The 24,817-nt window shown below is 40.0% G+C and overlaps 1 protein-coding gene across 1 annotated transcript in view; it reads left to right on the forward strand.

Moving 5' to 3' along the window:
• The window catches only part of RYR3 (ryanodine receptor 3), a 563,198-nt gene that overhangs the window by 263,229 nt on the left and 275,152 nt on the right, over window positions 1–24,817 (forward strand). The window contains exons 36-41 of the mRNA XM_034768994.1: window positions 2,871–2,957; window positions 4,818–5,044; window positions 6,257–7,058; window positions 7,579–7,779; window positions 10,415–10,517; window positions 12,817–12,954. Of these exons, the coding sequence (XP_034624885.1) occupies window positions 2,871–2,957; window positions 4,818–5,044; window positions 6,257–7,058; window positions 7,579–7,779; window positions 10,415–10,517; window positions 12,817–12,954 (1,558 nt within the window). The remainder of the gene's footprint in view (window positions 1–2,870; window positions 2,958–4,817; window positions 5,045–6,256; window positions 7,059–7,578; window positions 7,780–10,414; window positions 10,518–12,816; window positions 12,955–24,817) is intronic.

The following is a 24,817-nucleotide window of genomic DNA, read 5'->3' on the forward strand; positions in this document are numbered from 1 at the left end:
GATTGAGAACCCATATACTAATAGATATTTCTTTTTTCTTCATCTTGGTTTGTAATAACCTCTTCTGCTCGAGCTGCAGTTTATGATAGAATAGCTGAGACATAGATTCATAGAGTCTAGGACTGGAAGGGACCTTGAGAGGTCATCGAGTCCAGTTCCCTGCCCGCATGGCAGGACCAAATACTGTCTAGACCATCCCTGATAGACATTTATCTAACCTACTCTTAAATATCTCCAGAGATGGAGATTCCACAACCTCCCTAGGCAATTTATTCCAGTGTTTAACCACCCTGATAGTTAGGAACTTTTCCCTAATGTCCAACCTAGACCTCCCTTGTTGCAGTTTAAGCCCATTGCTTCTTGTTCTATCTTTAGAGGCTAAGGTGAACAAGTTTTCTCCCTCCTCCTTATGACACCCTTTTAGATACCTGAAAACTGCTATCATGTCCCCTCTCAGTCTTCTCTTTTCCAAACTAAACAAACCCAATTCTTTCAGCCTTACTTCATAGGTCATGTTCTCAAGACCTTTAATCATTCTTGTTGCTCTTCTCTGGACCCTTTCCAATTTCTCCACATCTTTCTTGAAATGTGGTGCCCAGAACTGGACACAATACTCCAGCTGAGGCCTAACCAGAGCAGAGTAGAGCGGAAGGATGACTTCTCGTGTCTTGCTCACAACACACCTGTTAATACATCCCAGAATCGTGTTTGCTTTTTTTGCAACAGCATCACACTGTTGACTCATATTTAGCTTGTGGTCCACTATAACCCCTAGATCCCTTTCTGCCGTACTCCTTCCTAGACAGTCTCTTCCCATTCTGTATGTGTGAAACTGATTTTTTCTTCCTAAGTGGAGCACTTTGCATTTGTCTTTGTTAAACTTCATCCTGTTTAACTCAGACCATTTCTCCAGTTTGTCCAGATCATTTTGAATTATGACCCTGTCCTCCACAGCAGTTGCAATCCCTCCCAGTTTGGTATCATCCGCAAATTTAACAAGTGTACTTTCTATGCCAATATCTAAGTCGTTAATGAAGATATTGAACAGAGCCGGTACCAAAACAGACCCCTGCGGAACCCCACTCGTTATGCCTTTCCAGCAGGATTGGGAACCATTAATAATAACTCTATGAGTACGGTTATCCAGCCAGTTATTCACCCACCTTATAGTAGCCCCATCTAAATTGTATTTGCCTAGTTTATCGATAAGAATATCATGCGAGACCATATCAAATGCCTTACTAAAGTCTAGGTATACCACATCCATAGCTTCTCCCTTATCCACAAGACTCATTATCCTATCAAAGAAAGCTATCAGATTGGTTTGACATGATTTGTTCTTTACAAATCCATGCTGGCTATTCCCTATCACCTTACCACCTTCCAAGTGTTTGCAGATGATTTCCTTAATTACTTGTTCCATTATCTTCCCTGGCACAGAAGTTAAATGAACTGGTCTGTAGTTTCCTGGGTTGTTTTTATTTCTCTTTTTATAGATGGGCACTATATTTGCCCTTTTCCAGTCTTCTGGAATCTCTCCTGTCTCCCATGATTTTCCAAAGATAATAGCGAGAGGCTCAGATACCTCCTCTATTAGCTCCTTGACTATTCTAGGATGCATTTCATCAGGCCCTGGAGACTTGCAGGCATCTAACTTTTCTAAGTGATTTTTAACTTGTTCTTTTTTTATTTTATCTGTTAAACCTACCCCCTTCCATTAGCATTCACTATGTTAGGCATTCCTTCAGACTTCTCGGTGAAGACCGAAACAAAGAAGTCATTAAGCATCTCTGCCATTTCCAAGTTTCCTGTTACTGTTTCTCCCTCTTCACTGAGCAGTGGGCCTACCCTGTCTTTGGTCTTCCTCTTGCTTCTAATGTATTGATAAAAAGTCTTCTTGTTTCCCTTTATTCCTGTAGCTAGTTTGAGCTCATTTTGTGCCTTTGCCTTTCCAATCTTGCCCCTGCATTCCTGTGTTGTTTGCCTATATTCATCCTTTGTAATCTGTCCTAGTTTCCATTTTTTATATGACTCCTTTTTATTTTTTAGATCATGCAAGATCTCGTGGTTAAGCCAAGCTGGTCTTTTGCCACATTTTCTATCTTTCCTAACCAGCGGAATAGCTTGCTTTTGGGCTCTTAATAGTGTCCCTTTGAAAAACTGCCAACTCTCCTCAGTTGTTTTTCCCCTCAGTCTTGATTCCCATGGGACCTTACCTGTCAGCTCTCTGAGCTTACCAAAATCTGCCTTCCTGAAATCCATTGTCTCTATTTTGCTGTTCTCCCTTCTACCCTTCCTTAGAATTGCAAACTCTATGATTTCATGATCACTTTCATCCAAGCTGCCTTCTACTTTCAAATTCTCAACAAGTTCCACCCTATTTGTTAAAATCAAGTCTAGAACAGCTTCCCCCCTAGTAGCTTTTTCAACCTTCTGAAATAAAAAGTTGTCTGCAATGCAGTCCAAGAATTTGTTGGATAGTCTGTGCCCCGCTGTGTTATTTTCCCAACATATATCCGGATAGTTGAAGTCCATTACATATGACTTTATAGTACACACCATACATCTATACCCTGATCCTGCAAGCATTTACCTACATGCTTACCTTTAAAGTCATGAATGCTCCCCTTGACTTTGATGGGGACACTCACATGCTTAACGTTAAATATATGCATAAGTGTTTGAAGGATTGGGGTACATGTACAGTACAATATAGGGCAAACTGTAGTTTGGCCTCTGATGGGCAATTTAATGCCTTGTGCACAATTATTTAATAAACATGTAGAAGTTACAGCATAGTGTATATATTGACGTAAACTGGTAAGTAACTCTTGATGCCTTTTTAATTGTGATAAATCTATCTTTTTCAGGTTGAACCAACCACAAAATTATTTCCAGCAGTTTTTGTACAACCTACGAGCACAAATTTGTTTCATTTTGAACTTGGTAAATTAAAGGTATTTTTAATTGTTTTCTATCAATAAATGTTGCTATTTTAAACCTGGTAATTCTCACAGAAAAGCCTGGTAGTGAGTTCCTTGTATTGTTAAAACTTAATTACTTTTACAAAACATGTAAATTTGCTATTATACAAGGGCAAATTATAATAATCAAAATAGTCCGGTGAGCCTAATTTCAGTATGGGATAAATTGGTAGAAACTATAGTAAAGAACAGAATTCTCAGACACACAGATAAACACGGTTGGTTGGGGAAGAGTCAACATGGCTTCTGTAAAGGGAACTCATGCCTCAACAATCTCTTAGAATTCTTTGAGGATGTGGATAAGGGTGATCCAGTGAGTATAGTGTACTTGGATTTCAGAAAGCCTTTGATGAGGTCCCTCACCAAAGGTTCTTAAGGAAACCAAAGAGCCATGGGTTAATGAGGGAAGGTCCTCTCATGGATCAGTTAGCTAAAAGACAGGAAACAAAGAGTTGGAATAATTGGTCAGTTTTCACAATGGAAAGAAGTGAACAGCAGGGTCCCCCAGGGATCTATACTGGGATCTGTGCTGTTCAGTATATTCATTAATGATCTGGAAAATGGGGTGAATAGTGAAGTGGCAAAGTTTGTAGATGATACAAAATTATTCAAGCTAGTTAAGTCCAAACCAGGAGTTAGAGTGATTTTAAAAAAAACAGGGACTGGGCAACAAAATGGCAGATGAAATTCAACATTAATAAGTGCAAAGTAATGCATATTGGCAAAAAATAACCCCAACTATACAGATACAACAATGGATTCTAAATTAGCTGCAGCCACCCAAGAAAGAGGTCTCTGAGTCACTGCAGATTGTTCTCTGAAATCTTCTGCACAATGCACAGCAGTGCAAAAGGCTAACAGTAACTTGAGAACAATTAGGAAAAGGATAGAAAAGAAGATAGAAAATATTGTAATGCCACTTTATAAATCCATTGTGCACCTATATCTTGAATCCTGTGTCAAGTTCTGCTTGCCTCATCTGAACAAAGGATATAGTGGAACTGGAAAAGGTTCAGAGAAGGGCAACAAAGATTATCAAAATTATGGAACAGCTTCCGTGCGAGGAGAGACTAAAAAGATTAGGGCTGTTCAGTTTAGAAAAGAAACAACTAAAGGGAAATACAATAGAGGTCTATAAAATCATGAATGGTATGAAAAAAGTGTATAGAGAAATGCTAATTATCTTTTCCCACAATATAAAAAATCAGGGATCACCTAATGAAATTAATAGGCAGCAGGTTTAATACAAACAAAAGAAAATACTTTTTCACCCTACATATAGATAAACTGTGGATTGCTATGGGAAGGTGTGATGGCCAAAAATATAACTGGGTTCAAAAAAGAACTGGATAAGTTCATGGAAGATAGATCCATAAATGGCTTTTGGCCAAGATGATCAGGGATGCAACCCCAAGCTTGGGGCAACTCTAAGCCTTTGACTACCAGAAGTCATGAGGGGAAGGTGCGTGGATCACTCCATAATTGCTCTGTTCCGTACGCTCTTCCTTATGTTCTGGAACACACTACTGTCATAGGCAGGATATTGAGCAAGATGGACCATGTTCTGAAACAAAACTACATTGGTCAAAATAAATTAAGTACACTTGATATTTTTAAAGTTGAGTTTGTTTGCTTATTTGCAAATTTATAAATTTCTGTAATACTCAGTGGGAGTCTCCCAGTGACTAGTGAAAAATAACTACTGTTATACATATTTAAGAGTGTGTGTTTGTGTGTGTGTTAAACCATTACACATGGTAATATTTGTGCCATAAGAGGTTGGTAAACAATTTAAAATATTTTCTTTTTAATTTTCCAATGTATTTATTGCAGAACACCATGCCTTTATCAGCAGCAGTCTTTAAAAGTGAAGAGAAAAATCCCATTCCTCAGTGCCCCCCACGCCTTGATGTGCAAACAATTACACCTGTGCTCTGGAGCAGAATGCCTAACAGCTTCCTGAAGGTAGAGACTGAACGTATCAGTGAACGCCATGGTTGGGTAGTGCAGTGTCTGGAGCCACTGCAAATGATGGCACTTCATATTCCAGAGGAGAACAGGTACATTTGGAGAGAATCACAGTGGTTTTCTTGTGAAGGAAAGATGTAGGGGTAGCTGACTGAGGTCCCTCTTTCAGAGAAGTGTCCTCTATGCCTAGGAGTACAGTCAGGCTGTAGTCTGAATTACTTTGACAGTCATTTAGAATTTCTGATCTCATTTACTGTAACTAACATCCATTATATATGTGATTCAAATAGATATTAAAAGCTGAATCATTTTGATGCCATTTGATGCCACTTTACTGTAGGTAAGATAAAATCCTTCACAGCCATTAGGAGAACATCTGATTTTGTTTCATTAAAAGATAGACCTTTAAAAATACTTTGGATTGAATCTTCACCCAGTTCAAAACACAAATATAAATTACATGTAAGTACTGTAATTCTGCTTCTTTGTGTTGTTTTAAAAGTTTTTAATATTTTCCTATAATCTACTTTAGTTTTACAGTCATTCAACTACATATTCTTGATTGAAATAATATTTTAGAAAGCTAAACTCCCTCTAAATTGTACTGAATGTTCAATTTTATCTTCAGAGTTACAGTAATGTAGTTTTGGCTGTTTTATTTGATATTCTAATATGCATAACTTGATCCAATTATAAAGATATCAAACAAGAGAAGTGAAAAGATATGGAAGGAAGCCTATGCAAAAATGTAGTTTTTTAACCATATTTCTTTTGAGACTGATTTAAAAATTCTGCTTTTGGTAGGTCAATTTTAGTGAAATTTGGTTCAAGAAAAAGAATAGTGTAGTTTATCAAAAAATACTACAGTATTCTTCAGGAAGGCTCCAAAAACACTGCATCTTATAATGATGTTACTGAAGTGTTTTGGACCTTTAAAGTAAAATATTGTCTTTTGAAAATTAATATTCTTGAATGGGTACTCAGGTGCTCTGGAAGCTTCTCCATATACTAGATAACTTCCCTGCCATATCCCTTTTATTTCAGTATTTGTCCTCTCCTTACTAGGGACTTCTAGTCGTTATCATGATCAGTAAATTGTCACTTGCTGGTTAGGTGATGTGGACATAGTGATTATTAGGTACTAAAGTGAATATGTGTGGTCTAAAGCAGAAATGATCAAAACCTTATTCTTTAGCTCATTATACCATTATCCCTATTTCCCCCCAGTTTGTTTATGGATGTATTTAATAAAATAAAGCTCATTTATGATGTTCACTGTCATATTTCTTTGTATTCCATAACAGGTGTGTTGATATATTGGAGCTATGTGAACAAGAGGATTTGCTGCAATTCCACTACCACACTTTAAAACTCTATAGCTCAGTTTGTGCACTGGGAAATAATAGAGTTGCTTATGCACTTTGTAGCCATGTGGACCTATCTCAGTTATTTTACACAATAGATAATCAGTATTTACCTGGACTCTTACGCTCCGGATTCTATGATCTACTTATCAGTATTCATTTGGAACGTGCCAAAGAAGCCAAGCTTATGATGAACAATGAATTTATCATTCCAATTACAGATGAAACTAGAAAAATTGAATTATATCCTGATGAATTAAAGCGACATGGGTTACCAGGAGTTGGGCTTAGCACTTGTTTGAAACCAGGTTTTAATTTTTCTACTCCTTGTTTCATTGCGGCCAGTGAAGAACATCAGAAGCCCAGTCCAGAGATACCACTTGAGATACTCAAAACCAAGGCCATAAGCATGCTGACAGAGGCAGTACACTACAGTGGTGTTCATATCAGAGACCCTGTTGGAGGGAAAGTTGAATTCCAGTTTGTTCCTGTTCTTAAACTTATAGGAACTTTGCTTGTAATGGGGGTTTTTGATGATGATGATGTGAAGCAGATTTTACTCCTTATTGATCCCAATGTGTTTGGAGACCACACGGAAGAAACAGAAGAGAAAGCAGAGAAGGAGGAAGTTACACAGATTGAAGAAAAAGCTGTGGAAGCTGGGGAAGAGGCATTAAAGGAAACTAAACCTCTGATGAAAGGCTTACTGCAGACAAGATTACCTGAATCTGTTAAACTCCAGGTGATCTAATATAATATTGGTGAAACAAGGATAGGGTATGTTGTCTAGTGTTTGCAGCCAGTAACCTGGGATTCAGGACTCCCAGGTTCTAGTCCTGACTCCATCATTGACTTGCTATGTGACCTTGAGCAAATCACTTAATCTATTTGTGTCTCTGCTTCTCTGTAGGCAAAATGGGTTTAATGTTCACATGCAAGATACTTAACATGCACGTTATTGGAGAGAAGAAATACTTACAAAGCACTTTGACAGCATCCAATGAAAGGCAGTGTATAAATGCAAAATAATGTTATAGATCATAATAATACAACATCTTTATATATTTATTTATTATTACTTGTTAAAAATCAGAGTTAGTGGAAAAAATAAATTAAATTTATTATTCTCATTTTTATTGCCTGGCAAATAGAAGAGCCATTCATATTAGTGTGCAGTGTCCATTGTTGTTCTTTCATTTTAGAGTTTATGGTTTAGATTCTCAACTAAGATATTTAACTCTCCTCTATTTTTTTCATGTTAGATGTGTGAGCTACTCAATTATTTCTGTGACTGTGAGCTGCGACACCGGGTGGAAGCTATTGTATCATTTGCAGACAATTATGTGTCAAAGCTGCAATATAATCAGAAATACAGGTACAATGAACTCATGCAAGCGTTAAACATGTCTGCTGCTTTGACTGCCAAGAAGACAAGGGAGTTTCGCTCTCCTCCTCAAGAACAGGTAAAATAAAGGACAGGAGGGTTTTTTAAAGTGTGATATGTGTGGAAAGGAAGAGGTAGAACTGTCTCATTCCTAAACTAGAATTTTGACCGTAGGAGAGCTGGAACATCATATGAAATAGTTATTAGGTTGCCGCAAGATGTTACAAGCCAAAATTTTCAAACCTGAATTCCCGAATTTAGGATCCTATATCCATACTTAAAGTCTGCCTAATTTTTTAAAGGTGCTGAAGTTAATAAGAACTACAGACAATCAACATTTTTGAAAATCAGGCCACTTTTATAGAAGTGACTAAATTTGTATCTAAGAACTTAACTTTCACACATAGGTTTGAAAATATTGACCGTAGACCCCTGAATGGACCTCTGTGAACCTACCAGTTTTTGCTTTGCAAGTACAATTGGTATGAATGAAAATAGACTTATCTTGTAACCAACTGATTTTTCCATTTCTTAAAGTAGTTCTTCAGGCTTTTTTCGGGGAGGGGGGAATTCAAAGAGAGAGAGAAAAACATTCTGATTTGTTGGAAACCTATGAAACACCAGAGTCAATTAATTTACCTATAACTTGCTTCATAATTTTGTGTGTACTGCATTAGAGATGCATGCAAAAAATAGCAGGCATCAGGTTTGTTGTTGAGATACTTTTTTGATAGTTTGGTTTTTCTGTTTCACTTATGTGGGGCTTTGGGAATGTTTGTTTACTTTTTCAAGACAATTGGCTAATATCTCCTTTAAAAGTTTTCTTTACTGTTGGGAATCTTTTCATATGAATCATAATGTGGGCTGTTGATTAATCGCAGTTAAATCACGTGATTAACTTAAAAAAATTATCACAATTAAAAAATTAATCACAATTAATCACACTGTTAAACAATAGAATACCAGCTGAAATTTATTAAATATTTTTGGATTTTTTTTAAATTTTAAAATATATTTATATATATTTATATTTATATAAATTACAACACAGAATACAAAGTGCTCACTTTATAATACTTTTGATTACAAATATTTGCACTGTAAAAATGACAAAAGTCGTATTTTTCAATCATCTCATACAAGTACTGTAGTGCAATCTCGTTATCGTGAAAGTGCAACTTACAAATGTAGATTTTTTTGTTACATAACTGCACTCCATAACAAAACAATATAAAATTTAGAGCCTACAAGTCCACTCAGTCCTACTTCTTGTGCAGGCAATTGCTCATGCAAACAATTTTTTTACATTTATAGGAGATAATGCAGCCCGCTTCTTGTTTACAGTGTCACCTGAAAGTGAGAACAGGCGTTCGCATGACACTTTTGTAGCCAGCAATGCAAGGTATTTATATGCCAGATATGCCAAATATTCATATGTCTCTTCATGCTTCGACCACCATTCCAGAGGATAAGCTTCCATGCTATTGATGTTAGTTTAAAAAAAAAAAGGTTAATGAAATTTGTGACTGAACTCCTTGGAGAAGAATTGTATGTCTTCTGCTCCATGGTTTTACTTGCATTCTGCCATGTATTTTGTGTTATGGTAATCTCAGATGACGACCCAGCATATGTTGTTTGATTTAAGAATACTTTCACTGCAGATTTGACAAAACGCAAAGAAGGTTTCAATATTAGATTTCTAAAGATAGCTACAGCACTCGACTCAAGGTTTAAGAATCTGAAGTGCCTTCCAAAATCTGAGAGGAACGAGGTGTGGAGCATGCTTTCTGATGTCTTAAAAGAACAACATTCTGATGCAGAAACTACAGAACCTGAACCACCAAAAAAGAACACTAACCTTCTGCTGATGGCATCTGACTCAGATGATGAAAATTAACATGCGACGGTTTGCACTGCTTTGGATCATTATTGAGCAGAATCAGTCATCAGCATGGACGCATGTCCTCTGGAATGATGGTTGAAGCATGAAGGGACATGTGAATCTTTAGCTCATCTGGCATGTAAATATCTTGCAATGCTGGTTACAACAATGTCATGCAAATGTCTGTTCTCACTTTCAGGTGACATTGTAAACAAGAAGCGGGCAGCATTATCTCCTGCAAATGTAAAAAAAACTGTTTGCACGAGCAATTGGCTGAACAAGAAGTAGGACTGAGTGGACTGTAGGACTTAAAGTTTTAAGTTGTTATATTTTTGAATGCAGTTTTTTTTTACATAATTCTACATTTGTAAGTTCAACTTTCATGATAGAGATTGCAGTACAGTATTTGTATTAGGTGAATTGATAAATACAATTTCTTTTATTTTTACAGTACAAATATTTGTAATAAAAATAAATATAAAGTGAACACTGTACACTTTGTATCTATGTTGTAATTGAAATCAATATAATTGAAAATGTAGAAAACATCCACAAATATTTAAATAAATGGTATTCTATTATTGTTTAACAGCACAATTAAGCACGATTAATTTTTTTAATCGCTTGACAACCCTAATCATAATTAAAATCCTTAAGCCACTATTGCTTGAATATTGCCATAAGGACATATTTACTTTTGCCAAAAGCATGTTTTATGTTGGTTCTTTTGAGAAACAAGTGTAAACAAGTAACAGTAAAGTATGTCTGTGTTACTGTACTCTGTGGGCCCCTGTGCAGTCCTAAATATTTGGGTTTATTTTTGTCTTAAAAGATTAATATGTTGCTAAGTTTTCAACTGAGAGAGGATTGTCCCTGTCCAGAGGAGATTCGGGAAGAGCTATATGAGTTTCACGATGATCTTCTAATTCACTGTGGTGAGAGGCTAATTATTTTTTTCACTGATTGAACATTATACGTTTTAGTTCTGATTCTTTTCCATGGCAAGCAAGATCTTGATGAGATAAATTACTTATTTCAGTTGTGTTATGTATCGGATGACTGTTCCTGGAGTTTCCAAGTCCCAAAAGTATCTAAAGTGTGCATCATGGTTTATTTCCATTGTAATGTTTTAGTTGAATTGAACATTTTTATTATGTATTATTTAAATTTTCAGCCTTACCCACCCCTTACCTTGTAGATGTTCAGGCTTGATGTTCTACATGGCAATTAAACAGCCCGGCAAACCTGAGTCCCGTGAGCCTGAGTCAGCTGGCAAGGGCCAGCCACAGGTTTTTAAATGTAGTGCACACATACCCTATGGTGTGGATTGTGTAGCAAGGGTTCCGCTAGGAGATTTGAGGTGTGTAATGAATGAGGCAGGGGATTATAGGAAGACAAAGGAACTGCCATTTGAGTTAATGGGGTAACTGATAGAAGTAGTAGGTTGTAATCTTCTTTGCGGATCAACATTAGATGGGGATAGGGCACTGGCAGTGTGTTTAAGGAGAGATCTGGTGAGACTCAGGAATCTTGGGTTTCATTCCAGGTTCTGGAGGGGAGTAGACCTAATGAACACAGACCCTGCTGTCTCTTTTCCCCCCAGATTTGACTCCTTCTGCACTATATATCATCCAATTTATCCTTGCCCCAGGCCTGTCTTTCCCCCACTCGCATCTCCTTGTTCCAGTCCCACTCTCTTTACCTACCCAGTTCCAGTCTTCAATGCTCCGGCTTTTTATACTAACCACAGTCTCCTTGCCAAGCAATCCTAGTCTCCACCTCCAGGTTCTCTTACTCTCTCTCTCCCCCTCCCCACATGAAATCCTAGTTACTTTCTCCCAGCTCCTCATCCAGTCTGTCTTCCGCTCCCCACACTGACTCCCAGTCCTAATCTCTCTCCTCTGGCTTCTCATCCAATCCAATCTCACTCATCCCCTTCTTTACTCTTTGCTGCAGTCTACTCCCCTCTCTGGAGCCTTGTCTCTTTGCACAGCCAATCCAAGTTCTCCCCCAACATCTCAGCTCCTCATATGATCTCAGAGTCCCCCACCTCTCTCCAGCCAACTGACCCCTAATTCCCCTTCTCTGTTTCCCTCATGATCTCTCAGTCCCATTCCCCTTCCCTGCACCCTGGATTCCAGTCTCAGCTTTCCCTTCCTCCAGATTGCAGCTTCCTTGCCCAGCCAGTCCCAGTTTCTGTCCTCACTTCCGGTCCCACTCTTACCAGATTCCTTGTCCTAATCTACTCCTCCTCCCTCCCCCCCCCATCCCCGCCCTGTCTGGATTTTATCTCCTCTGCATTTGAATCAGACTGCTTTCTCCTCCACACTGCCTGGCTGCCAGTTGGAGAGAGAGGCTTCCTGCTCTCTATTCAAGTGCCTGGCTCCACCGCAGCATGAAACAACTGGTAGCATCACTTATAGGGAAAGACCACTTTTAACCCGGTATCCCTGCTCTGGAGGGAACATATCAGTTGCTCAGTGGAGAATATGCACACATAGGCCTGTCAGATATAGGAGCTATAAGGGGACGGAGCATCTCTGTAAGCATGATTCACACACAGTCTGGTCAGCCCTAGGTGCTGTGAGGGTATGTCTACACAGCAACTAGACACCCGTGGTTGGTCTGTGCCAGCTGACTCGGGCTCGCGGGGCTCAGACTGCAGGGCTGTTTCATTGCTGTGTAGACTTCCAGGATTGGGCTTGAGCCCAAACTCTGGGATCCTCCCACCTCTCACGGTCCTTTAACAAGAAACAAACTCAGCCAGCCAATAAATAAAAGCATCAAGCCAACCCCTTTAAATCATCTCATCCAGAGGAATATACTGTTAAACTCCCCTTAAAACCTAGCCAAACCTTACAGGATTTTTGTATCATCATTAATTGCAGTAGAATCTTCCTAAAACAATATCTGTGCTGTTATACTAGGGGAAACAACTACTGATGTTCCTAAGGAGTATTATATATCTGATTCTTTGTAATATTTACACTATAACTGAAGTACATTTGCTGTATTGAGGGGTACTACTATAGCTAAAATTCTAGAAATTTGCTTATTTCCATATTTTTTTCTGTATGACATTTTCTGGTTAAAGGCTATTTTCAATATTCCTAATCTACAGATTTCTTAACCTTATGCAGTACAAGTTGGGGAATTTTTTTTTATGTATGTGTGTTGAACAATTTTATCTTGAAGGCATATGGTTTGTTTCTAATTAGTTTTACTATGTGTTAGGTATTCCACTCGAAGAAGAAGAGGAGATGGATGAAGACACTTCCTGGATGGGCAAACTTCGTTCACTAATATACAAAATCAAAGGCCCACCAAAAGCAGAAAAAAAAGAGCCTACAGAGGTGGAGGAAAAGTCTCCCAGTAAGTTTTTTAAAGTGTACTCTAGTACTGCATATTTCTCTTACTCTGCAGAAGTTTCAGTGCTGTAACATTTTTTCTCATAAAAGTTTGTATGAATAAAAGACATTTTTTATACAGCAGAATGAAGAAGGGAGTTGTATGTTTAAGTAGATTTCATACAGTTTAAAAAAGCATCTGGGCTCCAGACCATGATTAAATGAGTTTTTATTAGAGATGGATCTGAATCTGTGGAAGAATTCAGATCCAGAGTTGAACTTTGTGGATTCATACTTGCGTAATGGATTAAAGCAAAACAAAAACTCAGATTGTGGGAAATCGAGATCTAGAATTGCAACTTTTTACCTTAGACCCATGTCTGCTTCAGATTTCTTCTGAAACTTACCATTTTCCACTTTATACCTTACCTACATTTAACTTTTCCACAGTGCCTATTCCAAAGGCTGTATGTTTGCCACTGCCATGATTCCTGTGACAAAAAATGTATCTCTTTCCCCTGTCTTTCACAAAGCAAAACTTCTCCACGGATTTTTATATATTTGTGGTTTGATTCTATTCTGTGTTTCAGCCCAGAACTCGCAGGCCAGGAGGAAAGGGGGCTATGGTAACTTTGAGACTCCATTGTGCCGTTCTTACCCTAAGTTGTTCCAGCATCCACAGCATGATTAGACAGCACTCAGAACTGTCTAATTTACAGCCATCTCCCCAGGCTGCCCTATGGGCTATGGTGCTACATGGAATTTTCACATCATTGTGCATTGCAATCCTGTCCCTGGCACCCATCCAATCTCCAGTCCCATCCCTGGCACACCCCGTATGCCAGAGCTTGCAGATGGGTCCTCAGAAGTAAGCCTTTGGCTGTCTTCCTAAATGCCTAGACCAGGAGAATCCTCCCATAATTTGAACCAGGGTTTTAAGGACCCCTTTATGCCATTCTAGCCCTTTAAAGCCATTGTATTAAAATTATTAAATGATAGGAATATAAAATTTTATAATGGAGAATAAACTCTCTTATAATTCAAATATTGTCCCATGGCTTTTCTTTTTCTTTTCCAAATTTACTGAGATTGTCACTTCTTTATTTTTGACCATAACTTTTTCATTTTTTTTTATAAAAAGCAACCAGCACCACTTAAACTTAATCATCTTTCCATTGTTCTTACATTTCATTCCATCTACAATTATTAGTGCTAAAATATGTAGTAATTTTTTGAGTATAAAAGTAAAAACCGCTCTTTTGATCAAGTAAAGTAGGGGATAAGAAAAGAATCATGAAGAAATAAATATAAGGAGAGTTTTACTATTTGAATGGACTTAGCAGGGATGGAATATCCTGAATAAGATAAGTGTTTCCACCACTCATGGCCCATTTCTGTGACAATTACTAATGAGTAATCCCAATGAAGTCAGTGAATTATTCATGTGAGTGCTATGCATGATTGTACGTTTTGCTGTCTTTTGAAAATTTTCTACTTTTTTGTCTGAAACACCAAATATTCATCAGATACAATTATAAGTGTCTCTATATATTTTTTTCCTCTACTGAAACCCAGGTAGTAATTTCTTGTAAGCCCTTTACATGGTGTTTGGGACTACTGAAATAGGAACACTATTATCTAGGCATTTTATATCAGTTTTGCACTTCAGTACAAATTCTGTGTACAGTAACAGCTGTGCTATCTGGCACTTTACCAACCAGAAAGCTCTATAAACTGGCATTTCTGATCTTCCTTGAAAGTCTGGTTTATAGTCCGGTTGGCATGGGGCCAGCAGGCTCCCTACTTGGCTCCACATGGCTCCCTGGAAGCGGCGACATGTCCCTGCTGCTCCTAGGCGGAGGAATGGTCACAAGGGGTTCGGAGTGCGAGAGAGGCTCAGGGCTGGGGCAAGAGGGTGCGGGCTCTGGGAGGGAGTTGAGGGGGGGCTCGGGGCAGAGGGTTGGGGTTCTGGAGGGGATTTGGGGTGCTGAATCCGGGTGGCGCTCACTTCGGGTGGCTTCCCGCAAGTGACATCTCCCTGCTGCTCGTAGGTGGAGGCACAGCTAGGCAGCTCTGCGCACTGCCCCCACCCCACCTTGCCCTGAGCGCTGGCTCTGCAGCTCCCATTGTCCAGGAACCATGTCCAATGGGAGCTGTGGGGATGGCACCTGAGGGCAGAGGCAGCACGCAGAGCCTCCTAGCTACGCCTCCGTCTAGGAGTAGCAGGGACATATCGCTGCTTGTGGGGAGCCGCCCAAGATAAGCGCCGCCCGGATCTGGCGCCCCAACCCCCAGTCCTGCATCCCCTCTTGCACCCAAACTCCCTCCCTCTTAGTTGACTGGAATTTTTCACTTACCGGCACCCCCCCATTCTCCCAACATGCCAGATAAAAAAGCTTTTACTGTATATATCTTTGGCCTGAGGTGAAACAATGTTCCAGTGTTTAATATAATAGTTCATCCTGCGCCATGTTCCCATAAATCTTTAGCACATGCCTTCAGAAACAGAGACCAGAGTAAAATATTGTCTTGTTATGATTAGTTTGTCTGAAAACTTTACTCTTTAGTTCATCAATCTTGTTGCCCTTTTCATTGACCTTTCATCTTATTCAAAATATACATGGGGGAAAAAACTGATGTAATTTATCAGAAAAATTATTTAACTCTCATGTCATACAGCAGAGTATTGTAGGTACAACCACAAGGGAGAATAAGTGGAATGTATCCCTGTAACTTTGCAGTGTTGAGTTAAACTATGAAATATTCTTCCTATAAAGATGTATGCAAGTATTAACACAAGTGTTTGAAAGGTGTGCAGAGACTCTGAATTTAAAAGAATAAGAGACAAGGCAATATAATCCACTGAAAAAGCAGCAGTCCCAGAGGCTCGAGGAATACCTTGCACCTTAAAAATAACAATCCCTGGTGCCCAGCAGTATGCACAATGGAGCAAGGAGCTATGGAATTACAGGTGAAAGGTAGAGAATTTTTTGAGGAAGACCACTTCTATGATTTTGTTACTGTTTTTTTTAAATTAGTTGTTAGGAACTGAGAGAGGAATAGTGGAACATAAGAACGGCCATACTCGGTCAGACCAAACGTCCATCTAGCACAGTATCTTGTCTAACGACAGTGGCCAGTGCAAGGTGCCACAGAGGGAATGAACAGAACAGGTAATCATCAAGTGATCCATCCCCTGTCACCCATTCCCAGCTTCTGGCAAACAGAGGCTAGGGACACCATCACTGTCCATCCTGGCTAATAGCCATTGATGGACCTATCCTCCATGAACTTATCTAGTTCTTTTTTGAACCGTGTTATAGATTTGACCTTCACAACATCCTCTGGCAAGGAGTTCCACAGGTTGACTGTGTGTTGTGTGGAAAAAAAGTATTTCCTTTTATTTGTTTTAAACCTGCTACCTATTAATTTTATTTGGTGACCCCCTAGTTCTTGTGTTTTGAGAGGAAGTAAATAACACTTCCTTATTTACTTTCTCCACACCAGTCATGATTTTATAGACCTGCATCATATCCTCTCTTAGTCATCTGTTTTCAAAGCTGAAAAGTCCCAGTCTTATTAATCTTGCCCTTTTCTGAACCTTTTCCAATTCCAATATATCTTTTTAGAGAGGGGGCGACCACATCTGCATGCAGTATTCAAGATGTGGGTGTACCATTGATTTCTATAGAGGCAATATGATATTTTCTGTCTTATTATCTATCCCTTTCTTAATGGTTCCCAGCATGCTGTTTGCTTTTTTGCAAACACTGCACATTGAGTGGATGTTTTCAGAGAACTATCCACAATGACTCCTTGAGTGATAACAGCTAATTTAGACCCCATCATTGTATATGTATAGCTGGGATTCTGTTTTCCAATGTGCATTACTTTAAATTTATCAACATTGAATTTCATCTGCCATTTTGTTGCCCGATCACCCAGTTTTGAGAGATCCTTTTTTGAGAGATCTACTATTTACCTCTCTCCATTCTGAAAACTGAGAATTTACTCCCATTTACTCCTAACCTTCCCTCTTATCCCATGTCAGCTTACTTTATTAAGAGCCTTTGGTGAGGGAACTTGTCAAAGGCTTTCTGAAAATCTAAGTATACTATATCCATTGGATCCCCTTTGTCCACATGCTTGTTTATTCCCTCAAAGAATTCTAGTAGATTATGTTCATCTATGTGTCTGACAATTTTGTTCTTTACTATAGTTTCAACCAGTTTGCCCAGTACTGAAGTCAGGCTTACTGGCCTGTAATTGCCAGGATCACCGCTGGAGCCCTTTTTAAAAATGGGCTTCATATTAGCTGTCCTCCAGTCATTTGGTACAGAAGCTGATTTAAATGATAGGTTACAGGCTACAGTTAGTGGTTCTGCAATTTCACATTCAACTTCCTTCAGAATTCTTGGGTGAATACCATCTGGTCCTGGTGGCGTATTACTATTTAGTTTATCAGTTTGTTCCAAAACCTCCTTTAATGACACCTCAATCTGTGACAATTCCTCAGACTTGTCATCTAAAAAGAATGGTTCAGGTTTGGGAATCTCCCTCACATCCTCAGCCATGAAGACCAATGCAAAAAATTCATTTAGTTTCTTCACAATGGCCTTATCATCCTTGAGTGCTCCTTTAACATCTCAATCATCCAGTGACCCCACTTGTTGTTTAGCAGGTGTCCTGCTTCTGTTGTACTTAATTCTTTTTTGGCCTTCCTAATTATATTTTCATTTGCCAGAGTTTATGCTCCTTTCTATTTTCCTCACTTGGATTTAACTTCCACTTTTTAAAGGATGCCTTTTTATCTCTCACTGTTTCTTTTACCTTGTTGTTTAGTCATAGTGGCACTTTTTTGGTTCTCTTACTATATTTTTTAATTCGGGGTATACATTTAAGTTGAGCATCTATCATGGTGTCTTTAAAACGTTTCCATGCAGCTTGCAGGGATTTCACTTTTGGCGCTGTACCTTTTAATTTCTGTTTAACTAACTTCTCATTTTTGTGAGTTCCCCTTCCTGAAATTGAATGCTACAGTGTTGGGCTGCTGCGGTGTTTTCTCTGCCACAGGGATGTTAAATTTAATTATATTATGGTCACTATTACCAAGCAGTCCAGCTATATTCACCTCTTGGACCAGATCCTGTGCTCCAGTTAGGACTAAATCAAGAAATGCCTCTCCTTTTGTGGGTTCCAGGACTAGCTGCTCCAAAAAGCAGTCATTTAAGATGTCAAGGAACTTTATCTCTGCATCCTGTCCTGAGATGACATGGAGTAAAAAGTACAATAGATTGTAAGATTGTACAAGATATCGAAATAATTTTACTATGTGCTATAGTTCTCATGAACATTTTTATAGTGATAGTGCCTAGAGGTCAACCAGGTTGGGATCCTGTTTTGCTAGGGGTCAGACATAACAGGTGGATGAAACAAAGAAATGGGTCAGGGTGGGGAGGAAGGGAGTTGAGATATCAAAAATAGTAAAATGTGCCCAATTCTTAGCCAGTCAGGAGCAGTAATCATAACTTTGCTCTTGCTTAGTCGATAGCATTTGACAGTTTGTATGCTTTATGAAGGAGGTCAATTTTGAGGAGGAACTTAAAGGAGCATAAGATGGTGGCTTTATGGATTTTTGTTGGTAGTTTTCCCCACTCATAAGAGGTAACAAGGGAGAAAGAACAAAAGTGCTTGTCAGAGAAATGGAGAATCAGGCAATCAAGCTGGCATCATTGGTGAAGTGAACGTGGGAGCCATGCTTGTGATAAAATAATAGGTGAGATAGATAGGGCAGAGTTAAGTTGTGAAGGATTTTGAAAGTGAGAACAAGAAGTTGTTTGTTGTGGTAAAAGAGGGAGAGTCAATGGAGGAACATAAAGAGGGACCTGTCCAAAACTAATGAAGAAGATAGAGAATTTTTAACTTTCTTTACAATATGTCAAATCAATAGTTTCTTTCTTCTTTATGTATTGCAAAAATATGTCCTAATTTTTCCTCTCTCCAACTTTTTTTTTTAACATTTCCCTGACCTCTTAATGTGAGAATGCTGTCCAGGTTTTCAGTTATTTATCAGTGCCTTAAGGTCATTCGTATATTTTTATTAAACAATGCTGTGTCCATCAATACTTATTCAAAATCAAAGTTACAAAACCTTAAAGTTTACTAAGCCTTTAATATCCCAAACCAAAGTGGTAAAATGTCTTATCTACTGCACAAACTGCAGCCTAAGTCACATTGAGCCTGTGGCTAATAACCATATAGATCTTGCTAAGCAAATCCAACATTGTTCGATAAGTCAAATCCATAGCTCCCGACAGAAAGAAAGTGGGTCTGTTTCCTGGCAGCTAGAAACTTTGGAGGAAAATGCTGAGTCTAACACTTCCAGGTATAGTTTATGGGTTTTTAAGTAAAAGTGACAAATACTAAAAAGTGCAGTTTTTGTAACAGTGACACAATCGGAAACAGTTCCCAAATCCTGACCTTTCTGATATCTCCTCGAGGATGTCCAGCTATAAATGGAGGCCCAGATATCTTCCCCCAAATCCTCCTTCTACCCCTTCTTTTTCTATTGCAGAGAACAAGAACCACCATCATCTCTATCACTGACACCATAATTTTGACTATATTTTTGACTTGGCCATCTCTTTTGAGCCACACACCCAGGTCATGTTTAACTCTTGTCACTTGTTTCAGTGCCACGCTACCAAGAGCCAATTTCTCCTTTCTGTCCACACTGCCAAAATTCTTGTCCAAGCCCTACTCATCCCACACCTTATCAACTGTAATCTCTTCCTCTCTGCCCTCAGTGCTTGTATTATTTCTTCCCATTAAGTCCATTCAAAATGTTGTTGCTAAAATAATCTTACTGGTTCATTGCTCCATACTCTTACAGGCCCTAATTTTTCCACTTCTGAACCTATGCATTATGCATCTTTTAATCTTATTTCCCTTAAAACCCTTTTTCTTACTAGCCATAATCTCCATTAGAAGCTCAATAGAAATCGGAGCCATCTCCTGCAAGAAATCTTGTTGAAGCTCTCAAAGATAAAATTGTTCTTTGGATCCCAGAAGCGTTTCTTTACACAGGTCATCTCTCCTTTCTACATATCAGAGAATTTTCCCCTTTTTCTGCCTGACCCAAAGCTTGAGAGAGTAGTTCTAGCATAAATTGGATCTAAGCAGCGTGGTACAAATATTTCTCACATGTAGTGAGCGTTCTAAGCCATCAGCATTATTTTCTCATTTCCATCCACTGTGTCCTCTGACATATCCTTAAAATCCTCCCTAGCCAGATGGTTAATTTGTGACTCAGTCAGATTTATGTAGCGTACAGCAAGTTAGTTCCTAACAGTATAATGGCAAATTCCACCCAGTCTGTGATAGCATCTGCATCAACCAAAAAGATCTTCAGAATGGCCATGTTCTCCACTATTAACACTTTTATTCTCTATTGCAAACTTGATATTTTATGTCTCAGTGGACAATGGCAATATTTAAGGAGAAGATCAAACTGGAGGAAGGGGTAGTGCCTGGGAAGTTGCCCCCTCAGAAAATAATGGTTACTTTCAACCAAACTGGAGCAGAGAAAGTAGGGAGGACTGATTTTTCAGCTGTAAAGGCAATTCATGGATTGGCAGAGTAGGCAAGGTGCATGGAGGAGCTGAATTGAACTGTTTTGGAAGAAAGGGCTCACTTACACAAGTGAAACTCTGTAGCTTCTTGTATGGGGGAGTACCTATGTTCTTCAAGTGCTTGCTCGTGTCCATTCCATTGTAGGTGTGTGTGCTCGCCACATGCACTGGTGCTGGAAATTTTTACCCTCAGTGGTATCCGTAGGGGACAGGCTCTGGTGCCTTCTGTAATGACGTGCATATGCACCGGTATAAGGGCACTGCGTGCTCCCCTCCTTCAGTTCCTTTTTACTGCCAGTGTTGGTGCTGGAATGCTCCCCTTGCTCTAGTAAGTGGTTCCCATTCAGTGGTTCTTTGAATTTTTTTCTTTGTAAATAGTTTTAGTTACTGTTCTTAACAGTTTAGTATATTTTAGTGATTGATAGTCCCCCAAAGAACTTAGCCCAGGGACGGGGCATGCCCCGCTACCCAGGCTTCAAGCCATGAGATTGCTGTAAAAAGCTCATGCCAATCAGCGATTTAAGCTGTTTAAAGAGTCTTGGTGAGTCCCACATTCGCAAGAAGTGTTGCATTTGCAAGGGATTCAAGCCCCAGACTAAGAAGGAAAGAGACATTAAACTGTGTATGCTCCTCATGGAGTCAGATACGGTACCAAGTACCTCAGCATTGACAAGAAGTGCCTCCCTTCCCCCGGCACCGAATTCTTCTCTGTGCCAATCCCTGTCGCCAGTACCAGCCAAAAGGTGTAAGAAACGCGTGGGAAGGGGTTGCTCCCCAGGCACCCATAAGGGCAAGGATAAAGGAGAATTGGATCCTAGATCAGCTTGGGCTATTTCACCGTCTCTGGAACCCAGTCAGGCGGCAGCCTCACCAGCTGAACATACTCGTCCCACGACCTGTCTCCTAGAGGCACGTGGTAACATCTACCCTGGAAGCCTTTCAAGCAGCATCCTCTCCCTCCCAATGCCATCCACACCTCGGGAGGAGAGGCCCCAGGGCCTCTTCCTTCCACCCATTTCAAGGGTAAAGCCTTCAATGGCACCCCTACATAAGTCACCCCACGGCAACGTATCCCAACCCTATCTCATGCTCTAGAGCCATGCCAACAACCTCCGGAGCTGCACCCCAGATCACAGACCCGCAAATAGTCTGTGAGTTCCTGGCACAGAATGCTGGACTCCAGGCATTGATCCCAGGCATGCGAGACTATGGCTAAGGCCCCTTAAAATGTGGCTGTCAGTTTAGTCCCCAGTCAGACACCCCTTAGACACTCTTCACAGTCCCACCCCGGGTACTTACCTCCCTACAGTTGTGGTCCAACCCACACCCGGTGATGGAAGGTGTTCCATTTGTGACTCCAAGACCCACAGCATCCCTAGTGTCGGATGCATCCAACCTCGGTTGGGGAGTGCACATTGGTGTCCTCAAGACTTAAGGGCTATGGTTGCTAGAGTTTTTACTTCACATAAATGTCCCAGAGCTCAGGGCCATCCACCTAGCTTGCGAGGTATTTCTTCCCCATCTGTCTGGTCACATGGTACAGGTGCTGACACACAACACAGCTGCCATATTCTTCTATGTCAATAGACTGGGGGGAGCCCAGTCATCGGCCCTGTGCCAGGAGGACCTTTGCCTGTGGGACTTCTGTATCCAGCATGTGATCCACTTGGAAGCCTCCCATCTCCCTGGAGTTTGGAACTTGCTGGCGGATCGCCTAAGCAGGTCCTTCTTCGTGGTCCCTCCATTCGGAGGTCATCAGGATGCTGTTCCACAGGTGGGGAGCTCCCCAAGTGGACCTGTTCACTACCAAGAAGAACAGAAAATGCCCTCAGTTCTGCTCTCTGCAAGGCCTCGACAGCAGCTTGTTGTCCAACGCCTTTTTCCTATCATGGTCGGCTCAGAGGATTTCATCCTGGATCGCTATATGCATTCATACCTCTCGCGAATTGATGTGGGTGGTGCCTCCACCATTAATAACTGCTCACTCCACGAGGACTCAGGCACGTTTCTGTCCCATGTCCCCATCCAGGACATCTGTAGAGCTGCAACATGGTCATCGGTACACACCTGCATGAAGCATTATGCCATCACCCGCAGGCCAGAGGACGCTGCATTTGGCAGAGCTGTGTTGTAATCGACACATCTGTGAACTCCTACCCGCCTTCGAAGGTACTGCTTGGGAGTCACCTACATTGGAATGGACATGAGGAATCAGAGAAGAAAAAACGGTTACTCACCTTCTCGTAACTGTTGTTCTTCGAGTTGTGTTGCTCATGTCCATTCCATGACCCACCCTTCTTCCCCTCTGTCAGAGTTCCGGCAAGTAGGAACTGAGGGAGGAGGGAGCTGACGGCACCCTTCTACGGCGCATATGCATGCCACTCCAGAGGGCACCAGAGCCGGTCCCCTACGGATACCTCTAAGGGTAAAAACTTCTGGCACTGGTGCATGTGGCAAGCAAACACCTACAATGAAATGGACATGAGCAATACATCTTGAAGAACAACAGTTACGAAAGCCAAGTAACCATTTTTTCCAGCCAAAAGTGGCAAGGGCTGAGAAACAGACAGAAAGCAGTGGTATAGCTGTAATTTTTAAAGAAAATTAGCTCTCTTCCCACCTGTTTATAATAAATAAGAGAGGTACCTTTTGTGTTTGTTTCAATATTTGTTTAGTCCTGTCTGGGCAGAGGGCGTTTACATTTTTCTCACCACAGGAAGTTGGCAGGGAAGGTGGCGGTCTCCACCTCATTTCTCCCCACAGGGCTTGTTGTGGTGATGTTATGATATAGATTGGAACATGTTTGTTTGTTGGCTTGCTTGCTTGCTTGTTTGTTTTTTTTTCTTTCTTGGATTAACATCTCTACCAATCCATCAAAATGTATGAGTTAAATAAGAATAGTTAATCTCAAGAGTTATGTCATTCAGAGTGCACATACTAACCAGCATTTTAATAGTGGTAACTTTCAGTTGAAGTTCTTGTGCTGAGTTTTCACACAATTTGTGGAGGTAATCTTCTTATAAGCAGTCGGAGCAGGTATGGTTTGCAGTCATTGGCTACAGCCTCCAGGCTTTACAGGGGAAAAATGAATATGAGTGCATAACTCAGAATTTCTATTACCTGAACTTTTGTATTTGATTTAAAGATAGTTAGGCATAATAATTATGTAGTGTTCACAAACTGGGCCAAATTCTTCCCTTGTGTACTTCAGTGAAATCCTCTGAATTACCACAAAGATTAATTTGGTCCACTGTGCTAATGCTATCAACATGCAACAACTTTGTTTCTGTAGAAGTTATGCAACTACATTTTCATGTAACTCTTCTCAGCAATGTTATACTTTATGACCTTTCTATCAAACTAAGCATTAATGAGCATAGTCAGGATGCACACGTTCTTCTTCTTATTTTTACTTCTCTGAGTGACCTGCTCAAACAAGATAAAAGAAAGCTTTACTGCTAACAGCTATTGTCAATCTTCATCTGAGTAGCAAAATTGAATTACAGTCTCTCAAATACAAGCAGTTGCTCAATCAAGGCTCCTTTCATGCTGTGTCACTGTGCTGATGACATTTTATAGATTAAAATAAGGTTAACCAGCTCCTTGCTGCGTCACATATTTGGAATGTGCAGCAAAATCAGCAATGACATCTTTGAGGTGCCAGCATGGTGCAAAGTTGACATACCTGGGATTTGAGGGTGGTATTAAATAATGCTCTTCATCATTCAGTTGTTGCATACAGTATGTGTTGGAAACAATCAAGAAAGAGGTCAAGCAGAAACAAACTAAACATATCTTTTATCATCAACCCACTTAAACATCTTACCTGAATTTGTAAACCATTCACATACTTCATAAAAGAAGGTTATGATTGAGACCTAAATCCACAAAAACAAGATAAACCCGAGCCAAAGCTACTACATTACCGCTTGAGACCTTGGTGTTAAAATGAAGCTGAAAGGCAGTAGATAAGTATATTAAAAAATTTGACACCATTATTTTGGAGCAACTTTACTGTGAACCAGTGCTGCCTCTATTCCCTTCCCCTTTTTTGTTGTCTCTGCTCCTCTGCTACTCTCTGTTCTCTGTGTGTGTGTGTGGGGGGGGGGGGGGGCTGGCAGGAAAGAGAACTGTATTGAATTCTGATCCCTGGAGTGCTGTGTACCTTTGCTTGAGAGACCAGGAGACTAGCATGTTATACCACATAGCAGAGCAGAGGATTAGAGAGACAGGAAAAGAGATATCATAAAACAGGAG

This window comes from Trachemys scripta, chromosome 4, assembly GCF_013100865.1.
Source record: "Trachemys scripta elegans isolate TJP31775 chromosome 4, CAS_Tse_1.0, whole genome shotgun sequence".
NCBI lineage: Eukaryota > Metazoa > Chordata > Testudines > Emydidae > Trachemys > Trachemys scripta.